Genomic DNA, 26,254 nt, shown 5'->3' with positions numbered 1-26,254 from the left:
CTGCAAATTCAATATATGAAAATTAAAGGTTTAAATTTGTCTTCATACAAAAGGACAAAATCCACTTTTAAGCCAGTGAGTTTACCTGTCCTGACCGCGTTGCGAGCCTGATTCACGGTCATCTGGGAGGTGACGTGCAGCGAGACTTTTGGCTGTTGGCCTGTGGCTGTTTGAGCTGTGGTGACCACCGCTGCAGGCTGGGAGCTGGCAGGTGCAGCGGCGGGGCATACAGTGAGCGGTTTGTTAAAATCAGGCCCTGAAACAATGGCTCCAAGGGGAGCAGAAGAGGGGCTGACGATGGTGACACCTCTGCCTGCCTGAGTGCACAGACTCATGGGCACTTTGGGCTGAGAGCTCCCAGATGCTGTCCTGCAGATGGAGAGAGGAAGTAAAAAGGTGTAAGACACAGTACAGCTTTATATGATGAGATGCATCTTTAGTGTGAAGTGTGCCCGGCAGCTGTAGTGTGTGCACTAGCATCCAGAACACCAATATATTAGGGTTTCAGAAAAGATTAATCACAGCCTGGACAACTAAGATTTCAGTACATCAAATTTAAGATACTGACTTTATGATAACCAAATATTTCAGTAAAGCAGATTGTTCTCTCTGGTTTGGAGGACAGTTGTTGCCCCAAATAAGAAAGTTTAAATATTTCAGGATCTTTACAAGTGATGGTGAGGTGGAGCATAGAAAGTCCAGCAGGACAGAGCTGCATCCTCAGTAATGCTAGCAATATACCAGCATGTTGTGGTGAAGACAGCAGAACCACATGGTGTAGCTTTTGATTTATAATTAAATAATCTTCGATATCTTCCAACTGTCACCTGTGTTCAGTAGCTGTGGGCAGTGTCTGAAAATAACAAGACTGCGGGTACAAGCTAACATAATTAGCTAACCCACTGGGTGGCTGAGCTAAGCCTTAGACACAAGGTGAAGAGCTCAGAGTGGAGATGCTGCTCCGTTGTGTCAAAAAGGAGACCACTCATCCTTACAAGGATGCCATCTGGATGTCTCCCTTAGGAGGTTTACGAGCTGTACCCAACCGATAGACCCAGAACTCCCTGGGGATTACACAGCTCTCCTGGCTGGCTTGAGAACACCTCGAGATCCCCTAGGAGGAATTGGAAAACATTGCTGGGAAAAGTGAGGTCTGGAATACCCGGCTTAGCCAGCAGTCACTGTGACCTGACTTCAGATAAGCGGAAGATTATAAATGGACAAATAAAAATGCACAGCACCGTAGCTCTGTTTTTAGAAGGACCTCAGTCAGAACATGGAGCATCATTTCCAGATTTAAGTAGCTTACCACTACCCGATCCACCTCATAAACACTTTTCTGTCGATGATGCCTGGACAATATTTTTGATTTTAGCACCTGGAGGAGCAGTCGTACCAATCATTTTATTGACCCTGAAGGAATCTGGAAAGTTTTAAGTCTGAGTGTCTCTCTGTGGTTGTTTGGAACTGAAGCAGCATATAGTAAATTACATTAGCCATAAAAAGGTAAAGATTTCTGGTCTTAAACGGTGACTAATAAGAGTCACGATTATGGTTTAAATTGACCATAAACCAAAAACTTACTAAAACCTTAAATGAGGTCTACAATTTTGTCAGACTGAAAGCTGAATGCAGGAAAACAAAAAACTCACATGAGGAATTTGTGCAGCAAAATGTATTCTTTATGGGAATTATTCTTTGCTAAGCTGGTTCAATAACTCAGCAGAAAGCATTTGTACAGAATAAACATCAGGTGTGGCTTTATCAATAGAACACAGCATACTTTACACTATCAGCAAACTGGAGGAATTTTTATGCTATAGCTTTGCATCATACACAAAAGGATGTGAAAGCGAGTGCACCTGCGTGTGTGTGTGTGTGTGTGTGTGTATACAGTATGCTGATAAGAATAAATGCCTGACCTGCTGACGGGGCTCATGTAGTTCCCAGGAAACACTCCAATCTTGCCTGTGTGCATGGACGTGCCCTTGAACCAGCCATCCTGACAGCGTTCCAGCACCAGAAACATCTCTCCTTTCCTCAGCTCCAGTTCATCCTCCTTTCGAGGAGTGTAGGGAAACATTGCCACATAGCTGCATTAAAAACAAACAAAGATGAGACATTTACCAGACACATAGATGGCTTTCATGGCGGACTTTCTCCCCTCTGGAATAAAAGCATGCCATTTGCTTTGCGTTCATCCCATCATCCAGTACATCTGTCATCGGCTCCTCTGGGAGCCTCCAGCAAAGACAGTGCCCTCTGACCCAGAGAAAATCTGCACTGGAGGACAAAACAATTTGTGGGTCATGTCTCTACCGCAGCCAAAAAACAGGCCTCAGCTGGGATGTTTTCAGTCTGATTTCAGTGTTGTCTGCGAGGGAACATAAATGGATGAGTCTGACATGCATGCAATGGCAGGAAAACAGGCATGAATGGATCTAATTCTTATCAGGTGTGTGGTTTGTCTTCAGGGAGTAATGAGGGTAAAAGGTGAAAGGGTCAAAAGTCAGGGGTCACCGAGTGGATCGACCAATGGGACCCAGGAGATTGTCACTCCCAGACTTTGACCCCTTCACCTGAGCAGAAGCTCACACTCTGCAGACTCTCAACTGACAGATGAGGGGGAGGGAGGGAGAAAGAGGGGGCTGTGTGAGAGACAGACGAGGATTTCCTCCCTCTGATCCGAGCATGTGCATGGGCCATCAGTGCACAAACCGCTTGTGACATTTCACTGCACATTTCAGAAGACTGCATATTTTCATGTGGGACTGTTTTTATTACTCACACTGTGGGTCTTTGTCTCCCACTTTGGTCGCTTATGCTGGGGGAGGGTCTCTGTCCGGCAGCCAGCGAATATGCAGCTCCACCGACGGAGGACTGGGGGGGAGGCGGTGGGGGTGGTGGGAGAGCATCCTATAGAGGAAAGAAAAAAAAATCACATTATTTTTCACTATGTCACTTATTTCCTCTCAGTTTGAAATAGAAAGATCAGGAAAAAAAGCAAAATGGACCACAGGAAGAAGAAAAAAACAAAACAGACTGCACACTGCATAAGCACAGAAACCAGTTTGTTTATGAGAAACAAAGGAAGAAGAAGAATGAGAGATCATCTGTCATTTGGGTTATTCCCTCCAGCTGTCAACACCAGGGAGAGTGGTTTGGCAGCCTCCGTCGTCTCGTCCCCGACGTCCCATTGCAACGGAGAATCTCCTTTTCTGCTTGTTTGTTTGTTGCTAGGACACCGCATAGCTTGATGTTAAATCCATTGCAGTATTTAATTGGGAACATATGAAGTGAAAAGCATGTCTGTTGGCACACTTGAGAGCAACCCTCAAACCAGTCATGAGTAGATTCATCTTGACTCACTTGTTTTCCCTTGGTGAACGTCTTTAAGGTCAAAAGAGACTCAAGCTTTTGACTGGAGACCTTTAAGGGATTTTCTTTGTATGTCTTTTGTGCTTCTAGGATTACAGGATTAAAATATAAGTCACCAACCTCCTATGTCACCACACAAAGCAGAAGTACAATTTTAGGAAGAAGTTGTCAAAAAATTCACAAGATTAATTTTTCATGTTTGAAAATTATAAACTTGTTATCAGATGTCTGCCTTTGTCTGCTGCCCAGCCTCCATTGCACTCTACCTTAAAATCTGTTACAATGGGTGGGTAAACCAAAGGACAGCAAACACATATTTATTCAGGATATGCTCAGTTGAGCCATATGGATCACATCTACCAGATGCTTGACAACAGGCTTCCCTTCCAGGTCCAGAAGGAAACTGTTTTCTAGTGCTCGCCCGAGTTCTCCATCTCTTTGGTGGTCTCATTGGAGCATCTAAACAATATGTTTTCTGGCTGCTTTCCTGTGGAGATTTTTGGGCATGCTCAATTTGAAGGAGGTCCAGGATAGATCTAGAACCCACTTGAGAGATTATATATTTTATGTGGCTTGGGAATGCCTCAAGAGGAGGAGGAGGAACCAAAAAGTGTTACCCTGCTTAGCCTGCTACCAAGAAAACCCAACTTCACATAAGCAAAATTGAATGGAAGGATCTGTCTTTAACAGCTCTGTTTTTCTCTCTTAAAAAAATAAATGGAAAATGACATTCTTTTACAACAGTAAAAATGGCCCCTGAAGCTTTTCAAACAGATGTTTTTGTTATCTTTCAATATATACTATTCTTTTTAGTGGAAATTTGTTCTTCTGAATAAAGATCAAACAGATTTAATTTTGGGTCTAGTGAAACTTCATCTTATTTTTTTTCCTCTTCACATGGCTTTGAGCTCTTCCCAAACCCTTTTATTCTTTCTACACTCCAAAATGGTGACGAAAATGTCCTTTTACCCTGCGTATATTTAGTACTTATGGCTGCCATATTTTTTAATAACAATTTAACCTGGCAGGATACAAATATTGGCATTAACCGGTTATAATTTTGTGTTCAAACTTTGGTTATGAATCCTTTTGTTTTCTCTTTGCCATGAGTCGTAGTTTTGGAGTCAGTTAATCCGTGTTTATAAGTAACTTTGGAAATGAAACACAGTAAATAATCAAAAAAAGAGAAAACAATGCATCATTACAAAATCGTAAACTGTTAAAAAAACAAAAAACAAAACAAAAACAAAAACAGATAAAGGTCTCAGTGTGTTGGAATGATGCTGAAGAGGACTCTCCTATCCAGGAGCAAGATGAGTCTTCCCAAACCGAATGCTGGCAGTTCTGCACAGCAGAGTAATAGCTTCCATGACACACTGGGGGAGGAGAGTGGCACTCAGACATCCCTGCGGTGTGCGTACGGGCTGTGTGTATGTGTGAGTGTCGATGTGCGTTTCGGTTCGCTGCCGACGCTTGAGCTGAGATAATTAGGTTGCCTGCAGGCTGGAGAAATCATCTGTACAAAAACATCATGTTGGGTTCCCAAGTGAAGCGGAGAGCGCAACCTTTTGTGTACACATTCCTGCTCATTCAGAAACTCCACATGCCAGAGCATACACACAGACAGACAGGAAGTGTATGTGCTGCTTTGTGTGGGCTGCAGGGACTTCTTGACATTTTTAGCTGTACTCATTCTTTTTCCCTCTGCACATAGGTGTTGTTAAAAAGTTGTTTGCAAAGTGTAGAATTGTAAAACCATTATCGGCACAGAATACAGATGAACAAAACTTTATGTCTAAAAGACCCTGACATAAACGGAGGTCTGGCCAATCATCAGCAACATGTTTTAACGCTCTGAGGTTTAAGTCTTCATTGATGGCAACCGCAAACCTACATTTTAATCCTACAGGTGATAGAGACGATAACTTAGACCTCAGAAGATTACTGGATCAGTTAATCCAATCTTAATAGAATAACCGGTATAATGTATACCATTACCAGATGATGTTATGCTGTTTTTGAAAGTCTGGAGTGACATAAGAGGTGTACTAAATGTTGGGCTTCTACCACTTTTTACAAGCCCTGCAATACAGTCCATCTAAGCTCCGGTAGGCCTGAAGGTGCATTTACACTTTGACCTTCAGGTCAAGGCCACCGGCCACTGAAATCTTTACTACTAAAGATTTCAGTTAAGTTGTGAATGTGAAAATCCTGAGTGACTTCCTTCTCCAGTTATCACATTCAGAAGATAAAAAAAAAAAAAAAAGGACCTCTGACCTTGAGGTCAGGGTCACTGACATTCAAACTTGTCCAAGATTTTTAGTAGATGCACTTATGGCATCAATTTCAAATTCCTACGTTGCTTCGTTTTCTAGTTGTCGTATTCACAAACTTGGGTGTCCACGTTATGAACAGCAATGCCCTATCAGCCTTTTAAAGGATGAGGGGCAAAAAGAGGTTATGGTGGGTGGATGTCTTTTTACTAAATTAACCAACAACAAGAGAACCAATGATCATTATTAGACCACTCAAGTCCCCAGTAACAATCAACATTTACTTTAAAAAAAAATTGCTCAAGACAGCATTTGTATGAATTTTAAAGTCTTACCACAGGGATGGATGTGTAGCTCGTCTCTGAGGGAAATGTGAAGACGGTTGCTGTAGTAACAGGACTGCTAGGAGGCGGGGTCACAATTAGGCCAGTTGTGCAAATATGTACCTGTCAACAAAAGACAAATGTAGACCATTAAAAACACTGCAACGACTCCTCACACACAAAGAATAGAAATGAGCTCCAGCTATTCTGATTAATTACACCTACAGGATGAGGACATATGTGCATCACCGCTGATCCCAGCACAGCTTTGAGTGTTTATGGCACAGATTTGGATGTCAGTACAGCTAAATAACCGTGCAACAATTGTGGTCCGGGGGTTTTGGCCCTAGATTTTAGTTAGGTTTATTGCTGTATATTTACTTCTTATTTTGCCCTTTGTTTGTCTAACTCCTGTTATCTTTTCCAGGATTTTATTCTTTCCTGTCTCAGTTCTGTTTCCTTTTGTGATTCATAAATAGATATAGTTTAAATATAATAATTATATTATATTAAATAAAAAATGTAAGACGTTAATATAATAAGTAAAATAAGATAATTAGCTGAGCTTCAGTTTTTCAGCCTGTATTCACTGTCTCCCTTTCCGTGTTAGGTATTTAATTGTTTTATGACTTCCCATTTTATACTGGTAGTTCCTGTCACTGGGACCTCTTTTCTAGTTTCGCTTCCCCTGTCTCATCATCTTGGATTTGTTTCGGCTGTGTCTTGTAGCCCGATGTTTCCCATCTCCCTGAAACCATCAGTTTGCATTAGTCCTTTGTTGCATTGCACCATTTGTTCACAATTGTGTTCTGTTGGTTTAACTCTCTCTGCCATGAACACAACATTGGAAAACCTCCCCTGTACCCTTAATGATAAGTTTAAACACCTCAGTGTATATCAATAAACGGTTCGCTGACCACTGGAATGGTCTCCGGGTAGCTGCATTCATGACTTTGGACTGCAGCTGGTGGTTTTTCTTTTGTTGTGCAGCCTCTGTGAGGTCTGCGTAGAGCAACATGAAGCAGGTTTCCACCGCCTCCAGATTCATGTTAGAATTTCCATCTAGTTAGCAGCAGATATCCAGATCTGTTTCAGCTGTAGTCCAACACAGGAAAGAGAAGAGACTCACTGGAAAAAGTGAAAAGTTTACAGCGACTGAACTTTGAAAGAAGTGAGGGGACTATCGATAATAAGCCTTGTGACAGGACCCTACGACAGCAAGGATATCCTCCACCCTCCCGTGACCTTGAAGTGGACGGATGTATTGTCAACAATCAGGGTTTCTCGTGCACGCAATAATTTTGGTACTCTCCAAAAAGGTTTTGGTCTTACTAATGAAAATCACCAGGAAAATGATAAAAATATACTTTTAAGCAGTTTTCTTTCAGTGAGATCTCATTTAATAAATCATATGACACATTTTCTTCTTATCAAATGGCCAAAAATAACAGGAATGGGCAAACATTTGTGTTAATTAGGGTAAGAGAGACTCACTGTAGTAACTACACACAGCCCAATTGTGCCTATTAGCATAATCACCCCCACAAGGCCAGTTTTTATTCAGGCAATAACGTGCGCTAGTAAATCTAATGCAGATGCCGTAGTTCTAGCAGGCGGATTAAAAACTACAAAATTCTATAAGAACATGTCTATGGTCTATGTGGGGGGGAAACTGACATGAAAAATTACCCTGTGACTCGCCTGTCACATTGTGTGTAAATGACTCTCACTGAAACAGTGACGCACATGTGTGGCTTTTTATTCCAGTTATAACCACAAAGTTGGCCTCATGACCTTACAGGCCAACAAAAATCAGGTGACTGCACAGCAGGACATTTCATTGGACATGTAAAGAGAGGCGGCTTTCCCAGTCAGTCATCCACATGAGTCATGATGGTGTGCTGGCAACAAGGCCATACTGTTGGACACACAATATCTCCCTGTAGCCTGTGGTCTCTCTCCATGGATGACTGCCTAAGACAGAGCCGCCTCCTAAGGTGTATTTTTCAGAAAGGAGGGCAAGAAAAAGCTAAAGCTAACTCTGTACTCAAAAGTGGCACTGTTAGTGAAACGGCTGTCTGAAAAGAATAAATGCCAAAATACAAGGAGGGTGCACTATGTTAAATTAAATACGTTTCCCTTGGGGTTTGTAGTCAAGGCTTTCAAACACAGCCTGTTTTCTTTGGCTTACCTTTGTCTATTGTTTGGGAATTGGAAGAAGAGAAGATGAGAAAAGGTGAAGGGGAGACAGGAGACAAAATCTGTGCGTATAAAGCCTGGGGACTCTTTCTGTCGTGTTTTTATTAAACAAAGATCTATAAATCACACATATCATTAGCACTGTTGTCACTGGGAGGGATCACTTTACACAGACGTATACAGGTTCTTTTATTCCTGAAATATCTTGATAATGATTACTGGGATAAGGTCGTTATAAACCTGATTATGCCTTCTGCACAGACAGACGGCTTTGATGATACGTGAATCATATTTACATGAAAAGCTTTTAGTTTTAAAAAAAAAAGAAGAAGAAAAAAGACAGGATGATCCTCAATATCCGCTTTACTGCAGACAAGCGCTCGCCTTGTCTCCCTCTCACAAAGCAGCACATAAACACTCACTGCAGATGAAAGATTAATGATTGAGCTTAATAGGGGGTTTTGGAACGTAGCATTTCTGAACGTCTGCAGCAACCAGACAATGAAGTAAGTACGTTAAAAAAAAAGAGGAGAGGAAAAAAAATACACAAAAATCAGAAAGTAACAGAAAAAATGTTTTAGCTGCAAGCTCCCAGACAACTCCCAGAAGTGGAACAACAAAATCTCTCTCAAAATAATAATAAACTACAAGCCTTATATTAACCTCCAACTCTACCATATTTTGATTAATGGATTCGACTAGACTGCATAAATTGTAGTTCAAAATAATCCTTACTTGTCTTACTGGGTCTTGATGAAGCCCCTCAGTTCATGTTCTGTCTGAAAGAAGCCACTATAGCTATGCAGTGTCTATAAAAAATGAATATTTCTTACAGGCCTGAAAAGCAAAGCCTTAAACCTACATGAATTCTCTCTGGCCAGCAGGAGGCGACTTCTCAGCTGCAAAAGCAAACTAGTTGTATAAAGTCTACAGGCAAACTAGCTCCCTTATCTGTGACTTTTGTAAACACTTTGCTGATATGTTTATGTCCTCAATCATTAGTTTTATGTGATACTAAATGGAACATGGCCATAAATTTTAAAATTATGGTCCTCGTTGCTATCAACTAGGGATAAAGCATGGTAGTCACTGTGTGACTGACAAGTCCCTAGCCAATAAGCATGAACCGTCCCAAGGTTTCACAGATACATCTGCTTGGATATGATTTCCAAAAACTAAGAATGAGATGGGAAAAACTGCTGCTTAAGACTCAGTAGCAGCTAAATGAGCAAGAGTGGGTGCTAATGACTAAAAATAAGAAAAGGCATAACAGGTCCCTTCCTATTATGCTCAGGAATTTAAACTACCAGTAAGTGTCAGGGAATCCACCTTCCCCTAATAAAACTAAGTGGATTAATTCAGCACCATTTATAAAATTACTTGAAATGAATTCATTACAATTTAACAGCCTTTACTTCCCTTTGATAAGCAACAACTATTTGAATTCTTTTCAAATACCATTTACTTATTATTAGATGCACAAACTTTAAGAAACGGACAGCTCCAGGCCAAGTTAAACCCACAAAACATTTGTCTTGCACAGCGCCAAGTCAGAGCTCAATCACAGCCGGCTGGCAACCACAAGGCAGCTGTGAGCTGCCGTCATGTCAGGGTTGGTGTGGAAACCTTTAGGGCTAAGCTGGAGTCATTTTTGTGGATGAGTGGAGTCACGCATCCATGATTTCAAACGCTCGGATGGAGCAATGGCCTGTTTGGTATGACGGGGGGAAAGGGAAGTCAGCCTAATTGCTGACAGAAGGAGAGTGAAGCCTCTGAAAAGCAATAAATATCTTGTGGAAAAAAGGGCTGAAGCTGGTTTCTGTTTTTCCTTCTTTTTCTTTTTTTTAAGTTATGCAATTACAGACCAGGGAACAGGATATTTACAAGTCAGCTGGTTAAATGACTCATCTCAACCAGAATCATGGAGTGAAGAGGAATGTACATTTTTCAACTCTGTGTGTTTAAAGCAGACCCATTATTCTCATTCCTAACTGCAAATCCTTATTCTTGAACTCTGTTAGAGAAGCTTTGCATGACTTATGGCTCAAAATAATCCTTGTTTATCTTATGCTGGGTTTTGCTCCAGCTCTGACTATCTGAAACATCCTTGATCCTCCTTTCTTGTGAATGGCTGCCCATCACAGGTTAAAGCAGCTTCTGTGTGTGGAGATGACCGTATTTAGGATGTCCTCTTGGTCGGACATCAGACAGATGCAGGAGTACAAAATAACCCTGTTCTACAGTGATTACTTTTACACACACATTGACCTCATTATTTAAACTCTGGCCATGTTTACTATGAGCTTATATATATGTGACAGAAATATATATGTTATATATATGTGAAAGAAAGGAAGAAACAATATATTTTCTTTAAAACCACAAATAGTGTGTAACATATGTTTGGGCACGTACAACCCATCTAAAAAATTTTGTATAGCATCATTCAGAGGCAACAGCACTCCCCAATGGCAGCAGGCTCCCCTGGCAGATTAGTGTGCCTAGGGCTGTGCGATATGACCAAAATCTCATATCCCGATATAAGACATTTATCGTCCTGACAACGATATAAATCACAAAAATGTAATATTTTCTGTAAATTCTGTGAATCTCGGGCAACTCGACTTGCGTGAAGTTTTTCCAGCTGGGCGTCCTTTACCTGGATTCGAGTGTTTTAACCGATGCATGAAACTATACATTTTTAGACATAAGTTGTAACGGCTGCCGTTTTCTTTCAAAGTTTGAGTCTAAGGTTTATGTTTTAGCACCTGACGGCTCTTTTTTTGCTTCTCATCCGTAAACTCTCTGCATACTCTTTCACGTGATTCAGTTTATTTTGAAAAGTCTCAACAGGATCTTGAGCTTTATTGTGAAAGGTTTACGTGGAAAACAAACAAGCGGGCTGTGGAGCCACGCGATGGATTTACCATCATTGTTGCTAACGACAACACGTAAAAACAGGCGCTTGTACGTCCATAGAGTGGTTATATTAAATATAAGAGAAAGAGAGAACTTTAAGAAATTAATATAGCCACTACAGTGACCATCAAAACGATGAAAAAATATTGCTGTAAACAGTTTATTTTACGACACTACGAAACAAACGATAGCGTAATAGGAAACGATAGATGTTTTTATATCGTCATCCGATGTATCGAACAGCCCTAAGTGTGCCTCATCATAAATTTTAAAAATGCTCATGAACACAACAAACAGCCTGAGTAAACATTCAAACCCAAAGAAATGTGTCCTGATTGAACAATAGTTTCTCCCGTAAAATGGAGTGACAACAGCCTTTCATGAACTTTTGCTGTAGTTTCACTAACGAGAAGCGCAGTGTCTATAAACACCTGGCACTAAAACGGCAATGCAAACAATGATGAATGAATTATAACATGTGCGACACAAAAATAGCATAACAAGCTCTTCAACGTTTCCATTTAAAAAAGAAAAAAAAATCTTTTAAACAGAAAATAAAGAAAACAAGGTTCCTTTTAAAACCCACATCCTTCTGCGTATCACAGTAACAATATGTATAATACTGCACTCTTTTGCAAATAACCTTTCTGTTTTCAGTTAGCGCATCGACTTCAAGAAAGCACCCTGCCTTGCATTGGCAGCTCCCTGTCACTGTGTGTGTTCCTGCACAGAATCATACCTGTGAAGGTGCGCTGCAGGAGAGGCCCCCGCTGATCTCTCCGATTCGAGCTGCTGCCGTGGGGTTGCTGGAGCTGATGAGGACCGGCCCACTAATCTCCATGGAGTGGCGCTGGGGGGGAGGCGCTAGCATGGGTTTGTGCGACATGGTGAGAGAGGTGAAAGAATGTCGTTTCTTGCTGTTCTTCTTCTCCCCTGCCCGCTGGGCACCATTTGTCTGAGGCCCTGAGGAGGCCCCTTCCCCGGAGTCTCCACTGGAGTCGGACGGCTTGTCCAACTCTATAAGCTGACGAGCTGCCGAATTGAACTACAAGAGAGAAAGAGAGCCAGCAGGGTTATGAAGAGAGGAGTTGGAAGTAAGAAAAATGAAGGACTGATGGTGGAAGAAGCATTAAAATGATCACGAAAACTGTCACTCTCTATAATTAATCTTATTGTCATGGGAAGTCTTTCTTAATGTATTCAGTGGAGAGGGTGAGGAAAAGAACGTGCCCAAGTTGGACATACAGTGTCACATTTTCAGTCCTCTGTCTCACATTTGTCTAACATACATATGTCTACACAGTTCAATTTAAGTCAAATTATTCACCCATAAACACAAGAAGTGAATTTTATACCAATATAGAGATTCTGTATCAGCCTCCAAGAGCTTTGAAAACATGAATAAGCTCCAACGTCAGCACTGTCACCTTTACAGACACAAATGAGGTTGCTGCTTGTCAAGCTTATAATTAACTAAGACAAAAAAGCTTTTATGTACTTAAAATTCTTTACAAACTTCCTAAAAGCACATTTTTACATATTTGCTTTCATGCGATATTTGGTAGTCCTATCGTCTCACCTTCATCATTTATGAATAGCTGTTCAGCTTTGTGTTAAAAATGCTTTTACATTGTTATTAGTATTATAATCTGTGTTGACTTTTTTCTCCGTCATGTTTTCCTCAGTTTTAACTTCTGTATGTTTTTGATCCTGATGTCTGCCCATCTGAATTTAGTATTCTGGTTTTGCTTTTTTGTAAAAGGACTTTGTGAAGATGCCATATAAATAAAATTAAGATAACTATTATTTTTTTCTATATAAAACCAAAACAAGCTCTTAGTTAAAGCCTCGGCCACAAAGGCCTAGAGACCAGTTGGCAACTCCATGGCAACCTTTGATCACTAGTTTAAAAAAAAAAAAAAAGCGGATCCCCTGACCAGTTAGTGAGTAGCTGTTTGGGGCTGCTTCCTGTCACGGGATGAAAGCTTGTGCCAACACATTTTAAAGGGTGCAATTTTTACTTTGAAGAAGACAGTTCTCTGGTTCTGGTTTAAATTGCACTTTTAGTTTTACTATCAGTCAGGGAGTAGTTAGCCTGTATTTGTGACAAATCAGTATATTCCATACAAACTATGACCGACCACAGCAATCAAAGTGATCAGCGATCAAAGGAATCACAAGGACTTTGGCGCAGCACCTTCTTTGTGACTGATTTTACTCAGTGACAGAAATCATCCCCCACAAACCTCTCGCCAACCAGTAGGCAAACAATAAGCATTTTTCCCCCAGTGACTGGGGGTTACGGGGCAGGGGTCACTGAATGTCTTCCTGGCCTGTGTGACTGTGGTCTAACCAAACTAAAAATAATAAAAAGCAACAATTTTGACAATTTTTCCCTTACAAAACACACTTAAAGTACACCACAATATGAAGATGGCCTCTTTACCTTTAGTCAAATTTGTTGACACAATTAGCATTAGGTTTGTGCACACATTTTTTAGACTAATATGTCTAGGATGACTTTTAATACATTAAAATAAACTGAATTGAGCAAACAAATACTAAATTATAATATTTCTGCTGTTCATGCTACATCTTCTGTGCAGGGGGCTTTAGTCTGAAAGAGTTGGTGGTTCAAAGCCAGTTATGAAACCACAGGCTTTGTAACCCTTTCAGGGACCATAATGTATGACTGACAGTGAGGTATAAATCAAAGAAGCAACACTAAAAAGGGTTCAGTTAATCACAGGGTGTGCTTACTTGCTGTCACAGGTTGCCCCAAGCAGCTCTGTCTACTTAGGACATAAAAGCTATGCATTACACTCAGATCCTGTGCAGGTTCATCACTGACATGTCAGCACATTAAGACATATACATGCAGGATTAAGAGCAAAGCACCAGGTGAGAGCCCTTCATCTCATTAAATTATAAGGCCAACTTTATAGATTAATTCATATGCACAACTGAAGACGCAACAAAAGCCCCTGAGGCGATGAAAAAAAAAAAACTATGACCTAGATATTCACCGGTTATGCAGAGACAAAGAACATTTTAGGTCGCTATACATTTGCTATGATTCTGCCACTGTTTATGAAACCAGAAAAACGACTGCCTAGCATCGAGGGGAGAAGACAACAAAATGTTCTATTCTGCAGTTTCAGTTGTTAAGATACAAAATGATTTATAGCCTTGGAAACACTGCATTCTGCTTCTGCAAAACCCCCACTCAGTGTAGAAAAATACGAGTATAAAAGGACAGAAAACATACAACAGCAATAAAAAAAATGCCAAAACAAAAACAAAAAAACAACTGTCACAGCTTTGAAAAACTAACCTCAAGACTATTCTGCAATCCAACTGATGGACACCATGTCTCCACCAAATGCATTTAAAAACATTTATTCTACAATGTTTCTATAATAATTTATATAAATTATTTTGGTGAGTTGCCCAGTTTTGAAGATATACTGACTACAGAGGTGCATGCTTTCTAATTAAACCACAAAACGTGACTTGAGGCGGTCAAATTTCAAAAAACAAAAAATGTCAGCAGCTGTAGACATCATCATCCAATTACCCAAAAATGTGAACAGTTTCATTTAGGAAACTTTTGTTTTTTGCTTCCTATGGTTTACATCTGCTATCAAAAGAAGGTTGAAGAGGGCTAACATTACAGCTCAGCCAAGGACGCCATTAACGTTTGCATCCTCTCCTGTTGTCACATGCCTCAGTTTCACTTAATGGGTAGATGGATGGGTGCAGTGTGATTAAAAATGAATATGATCCCTACAAGAAACTGTTCACAAGGTCTGTGGATATTTCTCAACGCATGATTTCCGGAAAGAGACTAATGATAATTTTTCTTTGTTTTTTTTGGTGCTCATAACACCCCCCCCCCTCCCCCAAAACAATTATACTCCATTATAAACTCACCAGACACTTTCTTAGGTACACTTTGTCAGAGTTGGACCCCTTTTGCCTTTAAAACTGCATTAAATCTTTACATATATTGTCACACGGTGTGTAATCCTGGAAGCAACCATCATAAAGGAATGGACAGTGCTCAGTAGGTATTAACTAATCCAAAATGTACCAATGAAACATCTTGAACACTTAACACTACCACCGCCCGAACATCTGACACTAAGCAGGATGGATCCACGATTTACATTTCGTATTATATATTTGGGAAACTGATCATTCTCTGCAAACTCTACAGAACCCAGTGTGTGGAAATCCCAGCTGCACATAATAAAGTGGTCAATGAGTGTATATTTAAGAGGAGGCAGACATTTGCAGAGCGAGTCGCACCTATTTGATCTTCACGTGAACAGTTTCTTCAAGTGAAAATGAAATGATCTTTCAAGGGCAAAGATTTGCTTAATTCAGTCTAAATTATTCCTAAAGCTTTTACACGAGACTGTCAGTGAGACCGCGACTGTCTAAATCTTCAAAGACGCTTTTAATGGTTCAATGAAACATAAGCATTTCAAAAGGATGAGGAGTATCATACATATTTTGTGAGATATATAAGGAAGGTGTTCAAAGGAAGTGATCTTAGTGAGACACCTGCTCCTGGAGCGATTGGTGACACTGTAGAGTCCCGTTAGTCGTCTTACCTCAACATACGAGATGGGGAAAATTCCAATTTTATCTCCCAGCATTCCCTCTGCCCAGTTTTCATCTACTCTGCGGATCACAGTCAGGATATCGTCCTGAAATTCCAGACAGACAGGAAAACACTCATTAAGCATACTGCTAACTAAGAGAGTTGCTCATCCTTGAGGAACAAACACTGAACAGAAATAATTAGGTGAGTGCAAAGTTTTATTAAACGGTACATGCCCACGAGTAAAAACACAGGGGTCATTGTGTTTGGAAAAATACTTAGTAAGCTTATTTAGGTTTTTGCTCATGTGGCACAAACTGATGAAAGAATAAACAGCAGACCATGACCCAACAGCTGGACAGACATAACTGCTTAATTATTGTAGTTAAGACGTTCCTAATTACAGCTGTTCATCAAGAAGTCTGGCTGAAAATCTAAACCATTTCTCTGGGCGTCAACAACCCTGACATTCCAACATACACACAAAACCTGAGTAAATGAATGCTTAGAAGAAAGAGTGTCACTGTAATGAGAGGTATTTTTGTTTTACTACACTGACCATGTGGCAGAAGTGTGGGTTTGCAGTGCTGCTGCGCCTCACCTTTGAGAAGGGCAGACAGTCCTTGTCGGCCTCTTTATCTTTGAGCTCAAAGTCATAGAGAGCTTTGCACTGAGGTGGCGGCTGTGGCAGCGGCTTAATAACTTGGACAAAGTTGGTGGGGAAAAAGCCGTGGACTCCACCCATCTCACCGTGGTACCAGTTCTCATCCACTTGTCGACGCAGGATGATAATGTCACCCTTGCTGAACTTGAGGTCTCCTTGTTCCTTGCCATCGTAGTTGTAGAGTGCCTTGGCACACGGGAGCTGGGGTACGCCCTGAAAACCGAGGGGGAGAGAAAAGATTGAAAAACTTAGTTGTGGACAGCTGCATATAAAGCTCAATCATTTTGTGCCTGAAGCATGTGTAAGAGAAAATATAACACACTTATATGATGCAAAGATGCAGAGTGACAGGGTTTTCATGAGTCAATACCAACATGAAAGCAAACAGCCAACAAACACAAGTCAGTGTACTGATGACAATGGCCAATTTCTCAGGACTTCCACAGCAGCCAGCAGATATCTAGAGAAGTCATTATTTATTAATGCAAAAAATAAATAATAAAAAACATGATAAAACGCTAAATGACATGTATATATGATGAATAACGTGGCAGAAGGACTATCCACAGTTTAAATTTATAATGGCTTGTGTGAATTTTTAACTGACTCTTAAGTAGATGCTAGAAGCATCTTGAATTTATAAGACAGAACACTTTAAATCTTGTTTTCTTACCAAAAATGTGCATGACAGCAACCACAATAGTTGTAAAACATAACATTTTAAATGATTATTATAATTCCAAGCAGCTTTTTTAAATATCCTGGTGTGAAAACTGAGAGAAGTCATGTAAATAAAATGCCTGTCCAATCCTGCCAAAGTCTGACTTGAAATCAGACGAGTTGTTTAGTCTCTTCTGCCCAGTGCTGGAGCCAGTGGGACTGCTACTTATCTTTAGGACTACTTATCTTTTTCAGCTGTTTAAGCATGAAATGGATAGATGGATGGATGTTATTTGTACAATATTGTGAAATTCCATATATGCTCCAAAACATTTTCTGTTGTGTAGTTTTAACATTTCTTTAGTTGGAACAACAAAGAAGGGTAGAGAAAAATTATAAAGTCTGACATTTTAAATGGAAATTGGACAGAATCCACACCAGGACCGTAGCAGTGGCGAACATGTAGCTCACAAGCATGTATTCAGCCCCTACATGAATGTATTCAGGGCTGTAACAAGTTCAAAATAAGGTTGAAGGTTGAATTTTGACAAACTTACTCTCCTAAAGGACCATTAATCTGCATGCAATCAAAGCCTAATCAAACAGAACTTGTGGACTACACATATATTCACATGTAGACACCCGTTTATCGAGATTAGGAAAAGCTCAAGTGCTTTTCACACTTATAGTGTGGCCGTGGCTGGTTGTGAGGAGAGAGCGTCTTCAGAAGGCTCAGGGCCCTGCTCGCTTTATCTTGCAGAGGAACTTTTTTTTTTAATCGCAGCCTGCTAGATCAGAGTCCTGAAAGGCTCATTCAGGCAATGACAATCCAAGTAAAGAGGGACAGCAAGTAAGGGGGAGAAGCAGGATAGAGGACAGAGAAGCATCAATGTTCTCTATTCAGGATGGGTGTCCATGAGGAAGGCTTCAGTCCAGACAACCCCCACCATTTATCATGCTGCTCCCTTTGGAGTGATCAGAATCACAAATGCTATGTAACAGACTGGAAAAAACTGAGTGTAAAATACACAGAGTAGAGCCTGCAATGAAGACTCAAGTAGATACAAGAGAGTGAGGGGTTAAAAAAGCAGAGTTTGGAGCTCTGCAGTCTTGTTAAAAACTAATGAACTGTTTAAAGCCTCAGTGGAGAGTAAAAGTACAGAGTGAACCATGATGGTGAGCCAGGGTGACATTGCCCTGCTGCAGAGAATCACCCAGCCTGAAGCACAGAGCCAATCGCTCTCCGACTCTGCTGGTCTAGCCTGTGGGAGACAGAGAAAGGGGAGGAGCGGTGCTGCAGCCCCCTGCACACTGCACTGGAACTGGGCCTCCTTTCAGGGGAAAACAGGGCTTTTGAGCCCACCCAGGCCTGGCAGGGATTTTCGTGATGAAAATGCAAATGAAAGTGCAAACTCTGCCATTTTTGTTTTAAATGACAGAACAGGTTCAAGCCATACAAAAACAAGTGGATATAATTACATTGTAAATATAAAATGCTTGTCCCCCTCAAACTGGGACAATTGTAACCACTTGTTTGTACACTGAGGCCAGGACTCAATAAAAACCCTTCAGCAGTAGCGCAGTGTCCAAAATCAGCATTCTTATGCAATCGCTTCTGTACACACTAAAAATCATTCAACATGCTAATAAAGTACAAAAACTGTACTGGAAAGAGGCTCATTGAAAGCCATGTAAATTTCAGATTTTCCAAATAATTCCATCAGTCTGGTCCATTTTCTTTAAAAATGCATAGATAAATTAATAATATGGTCAACGGACCTTAGCAATGGATGCTTTGTCAGCTTTCTTTCCTTTTTTTCTTTTTTTCATGGAGTTTTTCACTGAATATGACAATAAACTTCATTCATTTGTCCACTAGAGCTGATCGTGCCCACTCAGGATAACATTCGTGATTTGAGCAAACACAGAAGCAGCTCTCAGTTCTGAAGAGAGTTTTAAAAACAACTTAAAGAAGATTTAAAGAAGACAAGGCCGAGAGGAAGACAAACGCAGGAGAGGCGTGCAGTCAACTTTCAAAATAAAGGACCTGATGCAGACGAAACGCAGTACTTCTGAAGCAATCCCGGCATGATTTTAAAGCAGAAAACAAACCCGCGACACACATCAGGGGTACTTCCTTTACCACCAATTTGTGATTTCAATCTCCCCCTCATGCCTGGTGAAAGGAGGCACTCTTATTCCAATTTCTACTTCCATATTTGTATTTTTTTTTTTTTTTATTCTACTAGAGTAGCGTTAAATGATTTCAAGTATAGAAAAATGTTCATTTATTTTATAATGCACCCACTTAGATCATCATCTGCCAGAAACAAGTGTTGGAAGCTAGATGCAAGAGTGTGCATAAGACTGTCTTAAACTGGGGGTGGGGGCTAATATCCGGTGTGAATCCATGGAGACAGTGCTGTTGTTTCTGCAGGAGACTTTCATAAAGAAGCACCATCAACCCTGACCAAACATCACCCTGGAGAGCACAAGAAGCTTCTAACAGGAACATATGGAAGCGAGCTAAAGAGCTTCAACCACATGAATGCTATAAAAAAAAGTCCCAAACACACACATTACATAAACACACACACACACATTACATAAACACACAAGTGCACACAAATCGTTCTCATCTTTATTGCTTTTAACCCCTCCCTGGGGGCAGGATGGGAAGTGTACATCTCTGGATGAATGCTGCCGTGGAAAAAGCGCTGTCCTGATTTCAAGCTCAACTGCCAGACAGCCAAGAGAACAGCTATCTACAATACAGGATTTATTTTGGTCAAATCAAGTCGTCTTTTCTTCATTACACGCCTTCAATTGTTCAACATCTGCAGTGAAAGTTTATAGAAGTGATTATACAGCAACAGCAGCCACTGTCATGTTGCTGTAACACAAGGTCGCTACTCTAGGAATACGCAGACGGCTAATGACTTTTAGCCTCTTTAAACATTTATAATCCATGATTACCAACAGCAGCAAAATCCCACTTCAGCCCCCAAAAAGCAAAAGCGATAGTTTGCAGGCCACAAGACATTTGAGGGACATTAATTTTTCAACACCAAAAGCACTAAGAGTGTTACTTAGAGACAATTTAATACCACCCAGCTGCTAAATTTCAGCTAAAATAGTAGATAAGTGGTGTGGTGAAAGAAATATTTAGGTTTGCAGACACCGTATAAATAATTACAGTATGAGCACTGAGAAAGCACAAGTTACACCAGGCAGCTGTTTCATAACCCCATTAGACCACATTAGGTTGTTAATACTTGTAGTAGTTGTTATTGCTACCCCAAAACAAAACTTAAATAATAATTTCTGGTGAACAAAGCACCACTGCAGATTACATTTTTTTATTATTATTTATAAAGGCCAGTATTACAGAGGACATCTCTTGGAACTGAGGCTACAAGCTCACAGGCTAGCTTTCAATGTCAATCCCACAGTAAAGCCTACTCTACTTTATTATCGTTTTTGAGTCTAGTGGGATCATAATTTACAAAATAACATTATGTTATATTCAATATGACTTGAAATTACCAAATGAAACCATACATTTTTGTAACTATATTTTTTTTAAACAACTCGAGTGCTCGCCACCTGCTGGTCAGTATAAGAAATAAAGGCTTGAGGCACTTTTTCCATTGGTTTCACTTTTCAAACCCAGAAGCTGTCCTCTTGTGCTGCTGAATTTTAGGCATTTTATGGGTATTTTTACAATGACTGACTAACTAGAGTCACGGTTTGCACCAGTCCACTGCTGTTTTATGAATTCAGATTTTCTTCCATTACACTTTTTTTTTTTTTTTTTATCTGAACTGGAAGGCATGCAAACAGGCACAGGCTACTAGCTAAATCAACTGATGTGGGAACTGCTCCAAGAAAAAAGTCAAAGTCAAAGGAAAAGGAAAAGAGCAAAGGAAAAAGGAAAAAGGGTGTCCCAGTGAAAAGAAACTCAACTTGAATCCTCAGGATCCAGGTAACAGCAACATTACTAACGTGAAACAAGACTCAACTGAACTGGAACGTAAAATTCGCTGCTCGATTTGTAAAATATATGGTGCTGAAGTGACAGATATATGGAGAGCAGCAATGGAGATATGGGGGTAAGATGCTAATGCAGCTCAATGAGATTAACATTAAGCAGGGAAACGGATAAGAAATTGTCATAGTTAAAAGCAATTGCCAAAAGAACAATCAGACACAAAAGTAGGACCTGTGGTTCCTCCCCAGTTTTCAAACATGAATGTTAACGTGTGATTATAAGCAGTAACAAGTGGGGAAAAAATTGCACTAGAGGCTGTGAACACTAACCTGTGTTTATACACTGGAAAGCGGTACAGACAGATCAGAGAACGCAAGAGAGCCAAGCCCAAATGTGCAGAGCATCAGCTGGTGTGAGCAATAACTCTTGTATTGCAGATAATGCAATTAGACCTGTGCACTAAAGGGATTTAGCTGTTATAGTGTTCCCTTCCACAACACTGGATTATAACTGAATTACTCGAGTTTTACTCTACAGCACACCAACACTTCAACAACCAGCGAGTAGGCAGGCATAAAATGCATGCAATGTCATGGAGGAAAGACTAGGTCATATGGGGATAATTGTACTAACAGCTTGCCTTTACACATGTCATGTTTGCAAGAGACGTTTTAAAGAAAATATAGCAGACCTTTCTGTGAGACTGTTGCACATGGTTCCAGCACACCGTTAAACTGTTATGACGAAAAGGTTCATGCAATCAACCACCTCTCCAAAATAAAAATAAACTCTGAACATGATCAAACGTACTGCAGGGTTTTTCCTGGCTCAGAATCGCTGTTTGGAGGGTGACTACCCACAGCTGTGAGAATAATTGTCCACATACACTACAGGCAGTGAGTTCAGCATTTCCCACAGAATTAGGACTGTATTCGAGGAGGTAACGGGGGGCACAGGGCACTCATGCATTAGCACGTGTGAGCACTTGAGAAAGGTTTTACATCTGTGCTTTTGTAAAGCAGTTAATAAAGAATACACTTTGTGACAATAAATAATAGAGAACCAAATAACTGCCTCTTCACTGAGTTTTCTCAGACTCAGACTCCACCATCTTGAGCTGTAGACGGTGACGGCACTCTTTGTTCTACTCCTTAGCCTTGATGAGTGGCATATGAATGAACCAGTTCTCCACCTGCTGCAGGTTCTGGTTAGATTGGTCCACCAGCTTACAGTAGAGAGAGGAGGGACTATGGATGCCAGCTGCAGTTCATTAGAGCTGAAGATCATCCAACCGCAGACAGACAGATGACGAGAAACACCTCAACAAGGACCTGGCCAGCCAGGTAGTAGGATTTAAAACAAGAGATGGGAAGCTAGATGGTTAGCAGTGCCAAGACTTTCAAAATAAGAGCAAGGGGTTTGCCTACCCAAGTAAGGTCTATATGTGGGAAACGTACTTGACAAAAATAAACAAAAAAACAAAACAGTTACTTTTGAACATTTCATAAACAATAATGTCTATCATGCTTTAGTAAATGCAAAATGTAACAAAACTTATTGATAAATGATTAATATTAACCAAAAAAATCCTTTATTTTGGTTAATACTGATTATTTTGTAAAAGAGTTTTGTTTTGTTTTTTTCAACACAAGCTACACTCGTTTATCGAGCATGTACGTATAAACAGAAACAGACAAAAATAGTTTGTACAATTAAAAAAAACTTTAAAAATAAGGACAAAACATGAATCAGACAAATACAAACTGTTACGGCACTATAGTTGTTCAGTTAATATCCTCCACCTAGGTTTACTTATTACACTAGTCTACATCATTCACCACTTTATCACTCTGTAATCATACCGAGAGTGACGTGACTGAAGTTCAAACGAGTGGGAACTTCACCTCGGCCTCCGATACACAGATGTTCTGACACACACAGTATGTGATATTTCACATAGCCGTCAATAATTCCCCAACTATAAATCAATCTTTGAATTGTGTGCAGCTTGGGAGCCAGGGAACTACTGTTGTTAGTTCTGATCTCATAATCGATTAATCTTCTAACTTTTTAACATTTGATTATATAATCAAGTTCAGCATAATAAGTGAAGGCCTAATTCCAAAAATAATTTTATTACATCACTGAAGTAGAACGAAGGATTTCCCCTTTGGTTTTCTTCTTGTAACTACATTTTGGGGTTTCCGGGAATTTCTTTTTGCAGGAAAAATTCTACACTGCGTAATAACTGCTTCTGTTGTACACAGTCTGTGTGTACAGCTGCAACATCAGGGATACAGGTAACTTTTGCTCTGTCAGCAGTCCAAGGGTTGTGTGTAACCACAGCAGACAGAAACCTTTACCCCCTATGTGCAAGTGCCAGACATTACTCCACTCCCATATGGGCACCTCCAGATTCTCAGCAGGAGGTGAAGAATGAGCAGAGGGGTACTACTGCCAAAACTGTGTGTGTGTGTGAGGGGAGGGGTGTGGGGAGGCGTGTGGGGGTGTCTGTCCGTCTGGTTTGCCCAACAAATATTTCAAGGCCAAGACATGTCAAGCGTTCTACAAGAGGAGCACAGGCTCCATCTGCCAAGCTGACCAGGTGGTCATAGGACATTTGTTGTTCATTACAAAGTTGCTGTTAAGTGAAGATCTTGCCACCAACGCTGCAGCACAAGCACTGACACATGATGGGAGTGAAAAATTCTCAGGCCATCTTGTTTCCATTAGTTTAAATTGATTCCTAAAGGTCTTTTTAATGACCATTGCAGAGTGGGCTTTTATCACCGCTTCCGCATAATGTCTAAAAGGCTAAGAGTTCCTTGGCATGAAATGCAGAAACAGAAAAAGAGGGGCATACAAAGGGCAGTGATGTCAAGCTTATGAAAGCCAGGAACGAGAGATGTTAAAGAGCCAAGATGTTAAACAAAATGTGCCAAACACACGAGTGAGCAATCTGATCCAGAAAATCTGAAGCTGTTAGTGTTATAAACTTTTTGTCCTAAGATTTATTTTACTGCACATTTCCTTTCAGTGTTTCCATGGACTGTGCGTTTTAAAGGTTTCTTCCAAATATTAAATGCTTATTGGTGGCACCAGTGGGTCTGTTTTCATCCTAAAAAAAGATCTTGCGCTTACAGCTCTTCTGAAATTGCCAAGATCAGCTGACTGCTATCAAAGTAACTTACACTTACACTACAGATTAAGTTAATGGCACACACATTGCTTTTCACACTCCAAGCTAGAAAAAGTACCTGACTTTAGTAACCTGTAGAGCCTCCCTGAGCAAAGAGCTCCATTAGATGTGTCCTGTAGCTTCTTATGGTTAACAGCGATCATTCCTCAGATGCAGTTGTTTCAGTTTAATATTTCTGATATCCTGATGAACAGCTCTCTTTACGTCATGTGGCATAATTATTTTAATCCAGGTCAGGACTCTGACTTAATTTCTTCTTTTTTAACCACTAGTTGCTGATTTACTCAGGTGCTTTGAGTCCATGTCTTATTATTAACCACTCCTAATTTTCCAATCATAGACAGCTGTCCTGACATTATCCTGTCAAATGTATTACATAAATTCAATTTAATTGTTCTCTTGGTAACAAAAAGGCAATCATGCACCGAGGTAAGAAAGACACTCGAAATCTTGATGCTCCCTCTACCTGGTGTGAGAAGGGAACACTGTCACAGAAGAGTTGTTAAATAACCTGGTAATCTTCTACAAACATGAAATGTACTCCAATGTTTTATACTCAATGTTCAATGCTTTCTTCATGGTATCCTTACATTAATACTACTTCCATTCAAATCTTTCTTATACTAGACACAAGTTGCAGAGACTCCTGCAGGTGTCTTGCTGTTATTCATGAGTTCTTTTTCAATTCTTACAGGATGGCACATTTTGTTCTATGTGAGATCTTTGTAGGACGCCCACTATAAGTGAGAGTCCTGAAATTCTTCCATCTGTAGTCAATTTGTCTCCTTGTGTATGGATGAATTGATGCGTATCCATGCTCAGCTTTCTGCGTCTCTAAAACACTTCATTTAAGCTCCATTGAAAGTTGTCATTTAGGCATGGTTCACACCAAGCACTTCCTTTCAAGCTTTATTGAAGTTATTTGTCAGTAACTTCAATTTGTATGTCTTTATTTATAGGGAGGGACATGTCTACAAACCTAAGTCTGCACCGATGCACAATGACACACCTATCAGAACCATTGCGACACCGATTGCCACATCTTGTGTATAGATGAGCCTGACCGATTCACATTTTTCTCTAACAACTATAACTGCTATACCTGACATGATGCAAATGATTTTTCAGACAATACAACACTGACAATTTAAGTTTATTCCATCTTCTGACATTTTTTTTTACATGTCTAATCACAATGAGTGTATCAAGTTTGTCACAGGCCCCATCTTATCTTAATGACCTTGTAGTACTATATCACCCTATTAGAGCACTTCGCTCTCACACTGCAGGCTTACTTGTTGTTCCTAGAGTATTTAAAAGTAGAATGGGAGGGAGAGCCTTTAGTTTTCAGGTCCCTCTTCTGTGGAACCAGCTTCCAGTTTGGATTCGAGAGACAGACACTATCTCTACTTTGAAGATTAGGCTTAAAACTTTCCTTTTTGATAAAGCATATAGTTAGGGCTGGAGCAGGTGACCCTGAATCCTCTCTTAGTTATGCTGCAATAGCCGTAGGCTGCCAGGGGATGCCCATGATGCATTGAGTTTTTCCTTTACAGCCACCTTTCTCACTCACAATGTGTTAATAGACCTCTCTGCATTGAATCGTACCTGCTATTAATCTCTGTCTTTCTTCCACAGCATGTCTTTATCCTGTCTTCCTTCTCCCACCCCAACCGGTCGCAGCAGATGGCCCCGCCCCTCCCTGAGCCTGGGTCTGCTGGAGGTTTTTTCCAGTTAAAAGGGAGTTTTTCCTTCCCACTGTCGCCAAAGTGCTTGCTCATAAGGGGGTCATATGATTGTTGGGTTTTGCTCTGTATCTATTATTGTACAATCTATTGTGCAATATAAAGTGCCTTGAGGCGACTGTTGTTGTGATTTGGTGCTATATAAATAAAATTGAATTGAATTGAAAAAATATTGGAACCTGAGAGGTTAGATGACTACACTGAAGCTACCCATCGAGATACATCCACTAATTATGATAGTCTAAATTTCTGTGTCTCCTCGTACAGCGTTTCTTAAATTCAAAACAGAAACAC

At 40.3% G+C, this 26,254-nt stretch overlaps 1 protein-coding gene across 1 annotated transcript in view; it reads right to left on the bottom strand.

The window, feature by feature from the left end:
• sh3rf1 (SH3 domain containing ring finger 1) overlaps positions 1-26,254 on the bottom strand; it is a 53,044-nt gene that overhangs the window by 5,419 nt on the left and 21,371 nt on the right. Inside the window, exons 3-9 of the mRNA XM_063466889.1 lie at positions 16,303-16,578; positions 15,712-15,807; positions 11,832-12,137; positions 5,987-6,097; positions 2,789-2,916; positions 1,923-2,093; positions 86-369 (exon numbers count right to left, since the gene is read on the bottom strand). Of these exons, the coding sequence (XP_063322959.1) occupies positions 86-369; positions 1,923-2,093; positions 2,789-2,916; positions 5,987-6,097; positions 11,832-12,137; positions 15,712-15,807; positions 16,303-16,578 (1,372 nt within the window). The remainder of the gene's footprint in view (positions 1-85; positions 370-1,922; positions 2,094-2,788; positions 2,917-5,986; positions 6,098-11,831; positions 12,138-15,711; positions 15,808-16,302; positions 16,579-26,254) is intronic.

The sequence above is a fragment of the Pelmatolapia mariae genome, linkage group LG23 (genome assembly GCF_036321145.2).
Source record: "Pelmatolapia mariae isolate MD_Pm_ZW linkage group LG23, Pm_UMD_F_2, whole genome shotgun sequence".
Taxonomy (NCBI): domain Eukaryota; kingdom Metazoa; phylum Chordata; class Actinopteri; order Cichliformes; family Cichlidae; genus Pelmatolapia; species Pelmatolapia mariae.
Note: the sequence above shows the minus strand (reverse complement) of the source record. Positions and strands in the feature narration are given on the sequence as shown.